Consider the following 6,911-nt stretch of genomic DNA (forward strand, 5'->3'; position numbering starts at 1 on the left):
CTGGCTGGTCTCAAATTAAAGCTCCTCCTGCCTCAGCTTGCTGATGCTGTGGTTACAGGCATGTACCGCCATGTGGGCACGTACAGTCTGGGTATAAAGAACTGTAGGGGGCCTGGAGATAGCATTTTTCTTTTGTTTTGTTCAATGAGGGTGATTTAAAGAAGGTGGAGCAGGTGTGCTTACTAGTCGCTAGAAACTTCCAGGTGAAACTAATATGCTAATGTTGTACTAGCCCCTGTCATGTGGCAGATGCTGCAGAACACTTCCCTTGATTTTTTATTGACTCCTCAGAGTTCTGCCAACAAGGACTCTTGTTACTGAGGGGGAATTAAGGCTTTATGAGATTATAGTCCGACCCAGGTCACACAGCTAGGAAGTGGAGGGCTGAACATCGTCACACCTATCTGAACGTCCTCATCAGGGCACTTAGAGGACAGTAAGGCAGAAGAGCCCAGACTAGTGTCTATCTAGTGCATATCACGGGTTGCAGTAGCTCTGTTACTAACTTGTGGTTTTAATTTAATTTTACTGTTTGTTTAAGGACCAATACTCCCTGTTACAGCTCACCATGGCACATGTACTCCTTGGTTCAGTTTTTTTTTCCCTGGCCCACCCCCTACTCTTGCAGAGCCCAGGTCAAGAGTGTAGATAGGGGCATATGTGTCACCCATAGAATAGTAAGTCCTGTCTCTCAGCCTTAACCAGTAGACCTTTATAACCACGCTGAAGAATGGCCGAGCTCTCTTAAACCCCTGCCAAGTAGAGGCCCTGAGAATGCTGGCCTGCAAGTGTTCTTGCCTCTCTTCTCACCACCAGTCCTTTCCTGCTACCCTTTGGCTACCCTTGCAAACACAGGTTACAAACCGCTTGCCCAGAGGACAGATGCAGGCAGAGAGCCTATAGAGACGCTAGAGTAGGCAGTGGAGCTTAGGGGGAGAGGGAATTCTTGAGCTCTGGGCCCTGGGAGGCTGGTCTGTCTTGGACCCTGAGGGACTCCACACCTCATGGGTGCACTCATTGAGAAGAGAGAGTGCCTGCGTGTCATTGGCAGGGCACAGGGCACTTCTCTGGCTTCCATCCTGAATGCTTTGCCCAGAAGGCTTGAAGACAGAAATGGGACCCACAGTTAGTTGGGAACTAACCCAGTTTGCACTCTAAATGACCCTCCCCATGGTGCCCAGCTCCCCTCTGAGCCCTGTCCCACAGTTGGAGATATTTTGAGTGTGCAGAGGTTCTAGGGAGGAGATCCGAGCAGAATCTGTAGCCAGGGCATCGAGAGGTGTGTGTAGCTTCTAAGAAGATGAAGCCAGCATGGAGGAGGGAACCTGCACCCAGCCCCCTGAAGAAACAAGTCTTCTGTGTGCCTGTGGAGATGCTGGGCAAATTCCTGTACCTTTGCACCATCTTAAAATTTAAAGCCAGGAATTATGCCCTGAGGACCTCTTGAAAAGAAATTACCTTCCAACTAGATTTCATGCTAGCACTTTAATCTTGTCACAGTGGGGCATGGCAGCTGGAGGACCTGTCAGCCATGGAGGTGCCTGTCGGGTACAGCGGTAGCAGCCACTGCAGAAAATGTGCATCGTGCCAAAACTGCAAAACCCCAAGCCCAACCAGACAGGAGGTAAGTTTAGGCTTAAATAAGTTTTTGTTTGTTTGTTTTGGTTTTGTTTTTCTTTTCTATTACGGCAAACACGAGTGAGTTCAAGCAACCTAAAGGGAGAGGTACTTGGAAAATCTAATATATTTATTAACAATGGTATGTTATTTTCTTGGTTTCCCTTTAACAGCTGTTAAGTAATAGGCTTGAAGGGCTAACAAAGGATGTAGAGTTAAATACAGCCTTCAGTCATGTAAGAATGTGGCCATGGTATATGCCATATATAAAATCATTTATGTGAATACTGGAACTTTATGTATGAACATAGGCATACCTACGTATACCATGTATAGGATAAAGAGTAGTTAACCTACCAAGAACTTCTCCAGGAGATGCTCCCATTATTACTTTTAGCTTTTAACATAATGAACATAATTATCAATGACAAGCTATGTCTTATACTTTATTAAGGAAATAAAGTGTACTTCATTCTTGGTATTTGTGGGTGGAAGCAGTAGCTGTGGTATGTGTTTTCAGCAGCAGAAGCCACAGATGCCCCACAGGGCCTCCACTGTGATACAGAAAAGCAGGTTTTATACATGGAAGCTGTTCAGACCTAAGAAGGAAAGTAGCTATGACTTAGTGACGTCATGACCTTCCTGGTAGACAAGACGACGTCAATCTACAGTTGAATAGCATGTTAGTTACCTTTCTGTTGCTGTGATAAACCACAACTTATAGAAGAGCTTGTCCTGGCTTTTAGCTCCAGAGGATTACCAAGGCTTAGCAGTGTCAGAGAGCCCCCATCTTAAACCACAAGTAGAGAGAGCACACTGGGAGTGGTGTGACTCTTTGAAACCTGGAATCCCAACCCCGGTGGTGACATACTTCCTCCAGCAAGGCCACACGTCCTAACCCTATCCACCACCAGTTAGGAACCAGCTATTCAAATGCCATAGACCACGTTCTCATTCAGACTACCATGAGCAGCCATGTGAGTGAAGTGTTTTCATTTTGTGTTTGTTATTTCTCATCATAATATGGGTTTGTTGACTGAAGGCCAAGAACCCGAGGTGGATTTAGGATCTGGAGTTAGGGATAGGTCCGCATCCCTTCCTCTCAATCTGTCTTCCTAGAAGATGGAGTTAGAGGGTAGGATAGGAAACAGACATCTTGGGCTGGTGGCACGCTGCGTAGGACACTGGCCCTCTGTCCCCATGGTTCCTTAAGACTTGAAAAAATATTAGTGTGAGCCAAAGAACTGATTTGATGAGGAGCTTGCAAGAAAAATTATTTCAGTGCTATAGTTTGTAGTGACAAAAGTCAATAAAATAAATGGCCTTAACATTATATTAATTGTTAAAATTAAATAAAATATAAGCCTTAGGTTTTACTAAGTAACTTTATACAATATTTATAAGAAACAATAGAAAACTCAGGTGGAAAAAAAGGATTTAAAAGTCATAGTAATCTCATCCTCTAGCATTTTATTTTTCACTCATATATACTTACTGACATGCAAACAGTACTGTGCATATTACTTTACAATTTCTTTTTATCTACTGCCACCATATATTTATACACATTTTCCTATGTTGTCTTAGTTGTTTTTCTTGTTGCTGTGGCCAAATACAAAAATCAACATAAAGAAGGCTTTATTTCTGCTCCCAGTTTGAGGGTGCTGCCCACGATAGTGGCAGGAGTGTGAGGTGGCCGCTCACAGTTACATCTGCACTCAGGAAGCAGAGAGAGATGATCACTCGTGCTCAGCTCATGTCTCCTTTTCACTCATTCCCGGATGCATGGAATGGTGCCACTCCCGGTCCAGGGAGATCTTCCCGCCTCACTTAGACTAAAACCCCCTTACAGGCACACGGAAGGCTTGTGTCCTAGGTGGTTCTATATACTATCAAGTTGACAGTCTTACCTGTCTCAAGTAGCACATCACAATTTATTTATCTAAGCCCGCTTTCCAGGCATGAGTTATGTCTAGTCTTGAATGTTTGAGGTGCTAAAGTCAGGAGTGGGCTCAGGACCACTCTGATGCCAAGGATTTGGAAGACTTTGTGTTGTTTAGTGCTTGGTTTGAGCTAAACTACAATGCTAGGCCAGCTGCTCTCCTCGATTAGGAGTCTACAGGTGTTTATCAGATGTGTGTATGTATGTATGTATGTATGTATGTATGTATGTATGTATGTATGTAAGTACTAGATTTTATAGGCCGTACCATCTCCTTTGCTGCTTTTTACCTTTGTTGTTACTACGTCAAGGCAGCCATAGATAAGACAAACACAAAGTGGGGCTGTGTTCCAGCTGTGCTCACCGGCTCTGGTTTTGTCTCTTTGTCTCTCTCTCTCTGTGTCTCTCTCTGCTCTCTGTCTCTGTCTATCTCTGTCTCTGTCTGTCTCTGTCTCTGTCTGTCTGTCTGTCTGTCTGTCTCTCTCTCTCTCTCTCTCTCTCTCTCTCTCTCTCTCTCTCTCTCTCTCCTGTGTGTGTGTGTGTGTGTGTGTGTGTGTGTGTGTGTGTGTGTGTGTGAGAATTTGGTGCAGATTCTGTTGTTTACTGGGCTCTATTCTAGAAGTAGCCTAGATTCCTGGGTCACTCACTGCTATACTGTAGGTTTAACGAAGAGCTGAGGTTATATCCCTCATCAGTGCTGCCTAGATGCCATCGAGTGAAATTCCTATTTGCTGATCCACTGGTGAGTTTTAGTTCCTATTGTGCACATTTCAAGGTTCAAAGGGAGAGCTTTGTGCTTTGGAAGTCCCAGAATATGACAAATGCAAAGCATTTAAACTTTTGCCAAGTAAGTTTTAAAATACGCGTTGATGTGCATACTTTCATGTTGAAACAAAGAGAGCCTTGGCCAGTCAGACCTTGGTCTCAGGTGTGGTCTGTCTGGAGGGGAAAAGAGCCAGAGACCCTTGACGAGGGCTTTGCACTTCATCCTGCAGAACACAGCCGGGCCGGACTAATGCACCACTCATCATGCATAACACAGTTCTGAATTAAGCTTTACATGTGTTGGGGCATTTTCAAATCATATGCGACTCTTTCATGTATAAAATCAACATGGGCTTGCAAAAACGTGAGCAGGCCAGAGTGCTGTCCGCTTTAAAGCCACTCTTGCTCTGAGCTCAGGTGTTACAGATGGAAAGCGCAGAGCTAAATCCCGTTTGCACATTGAGAACTTCTGTGGCTTAGGTAAGTCTTTTAGCCTGGGCTTTGTTAACCAGTAATCTGTTAACTGGCAGCAATCCATGGCAAAAGGCACTTAATTTATTTGGAGTCACAGATTTCTGGGGTGAAAGACAAGAACTCAGGGCAAAGATGGGTGGTCTCAGTAGGAAGATTAAAGGAGGGGGGTGTTGCAGTTTCACCAGGTGATGTATCTGGCGTGTTTAGGTAGCAAGAAAACCCAAGAGCCCTGTTTAGTTGTAGCATTTTTGTGTGGAAAAAGTTTTGTAGGAGCTAGGGAGATGGTTCTGAGTTGAGGTCCTGCTGAGCGATCATGGGTTGAAGACCCCACACCCACATAAAATCTCGGCATAGCTTTCTGTGCCGTAGCCTCAAGGCTGGGGAGTGGGGTAGGGGCGGGAGGATCCTCCGGGCTCACTATGCACCCAGGTAAACTCCAGGTCAGCGAGAGACCTTGTCTCAAGAAAAAAAGTAGAAACAATAGAAGGCCCCAGACATCAGCCTCTGGCCTCTACATGAGCACCGATGGATACATGTGCCACCCCCACCTGTGCACATATACAGGGACCACATATTCACACACAGAGTTTTGTAATGTCTTAAGTGTAATTGTTTGGCATAATCCTTTAGTAAAAAGAAGGCTAGGCAGGCTTTCTCTAAGACCTGGAGGCATTTTTGGTCTTCACAGCTGAGGTGAGGAATTATCCTGGTTTGGTTTTTATTGCTTCAACAAAACAGTGACGGAACAAATGTGGGGAGGAGAGGGTTTATTCGTCTTGCAGGCTACAGTCCAGCATCGAGGGAGCCAGGACGGGAACTAAAGCCAAGAGCACCAAGCACCGAGCACCGAGCACCGAGCACCGAGCACAGAGGCAGTTCTCTTGGTGGTCTCCCCACGGTTTGCTGGCCTTGCTTACAAAACCTGGGACCACCTGCCCAGTGGTCACAATACCCCACATCAATACCTATTCAAGAAAATGTCTGACCGACTGCCCACAGACCATTATGATGGGGCAGTTTTCCTACTGAGGTTCTGTCTTCCCAAGTGACTCTAGTTTGTTGTCAAGTTGACAAAAAACCCTAAGCAGAACAGGTTAGCACATGTATGTGTACTATCGCACAGGCATGTAATATTGCTAGAACAGGTTAGCACATGTATGTGTACTATCGCACAGGCATATAATATTGCTAGAACAGGTTAGCACATGTATGTGTACTGTCGCACAGGCATATAATATTGCCAGCCGGCAGGTGGAGTCCTGTACAGTGAAGGGGAAGAAAGCAGAGTGTAAGGGCCAATTTAGCTTAGTAATTCCTGTGTGATTGGAGTGATAGAAACAGATGAAAGAGTGAGTGATAGACTCACTGGAGTGTTACAATAGAGAAGAACTCACTCTGTAAGTGACAGAACTCACTCTGTGGTAGGCTGTGTTGAGTCTGCACTTTATGCACTGAGCTCTCCAAACAATGTTTAAAGGAAAGCGTTGGACTTCAGTTTTACTATACAAAGGCACCTTAATCATTGGAAAGCCAAACCTTGTGTACTCACGAAGCACTAGCACTTACACTAGCACTAGCACTACTGATTTAGGTTTCTAGAACTCTGTGTCTCTGTCTCTAAAATTTGGGTCTTTGTTCAAGACTGATGGGATAATTGGGAAGTTTTGACTTCAGTTAATGTCAACCGTAGGGCTGGAGCCAGAGACAAGGGTCAGAGTCTGAGGTGGTCAGTGAAGGGAGGCCCTCTGTGTCTCCAGAGAGTGGCCCTGTGACAGCAGCAAAGGGCCCTGTGGGTTCTTATCAGCTGAAGTAGTAGCTGCCCCTGAGCAAATGGAAGTGTGGCAATGAACTGTCGTCTCTTGTGTAGGAAGCCCAAAACCGGCATATTAATGTTAAACATGGGAGGCCCCGAAACCCTCGGAGAAGTTCAGGACTTCCTTCAAAGGCTCTTCTTGGACCGAGACCTCATGACACTTCCCATTCAAAAGTAAGATCTACTGTGTGAAATGCGTGCTGTGCTTCTGCCTTCCTGGCCGTGGTCAGGCAGCACTCTTGTCTTCTAGGGGGACAGAAGGAAGGCCTGAAGCGGGAGAGCCAGTCAGCGAGCACTCTC

The 6,911-nt window shown here is 45.5% G+C and overlaps 1 protein-coding gene across 3 annotated transcripts in view; it reads left to right on the plus strand.

Moving 5' to 3' along the window:
• The window catches only part of FECH (ferrochelatase), a 30,373-nt gene that overhangs the window by 3,747 nt on the left and 19,715 nt on the right, over positions 1-6,911 (plus strand). For 2 of the 3 annotated variants that reach the window (XM_084778016.1, XM_084778018.1), the window contains exons 2-3: positions 1,501-1,624; positions 6,666-6,785. In XM_084778016.1, the coding sequence (XP_084634142.1) occupies positions 1,501-1,624; positions 6,666-6,785 (244 nt within the window). The remainder of the gene's footprint in view (positions 1-1,500; positions 1,625-6,665; positions 6,786-6,911) is intronic. The other variant, XM_084778017.1, reaches the window with a different exon arrangement.

Source organism: Acomys minous (genome assembly GCF_964271855.1).
Source record: "Acomys minous genome assembly, chromosome: 4".
In the NCBI taxonomy this organism is placed as follows: Eukaryota; Metazoa; Chordata; class Mammalia; order Rodentia; family Muridae; genus Acomys; species Acomys minous.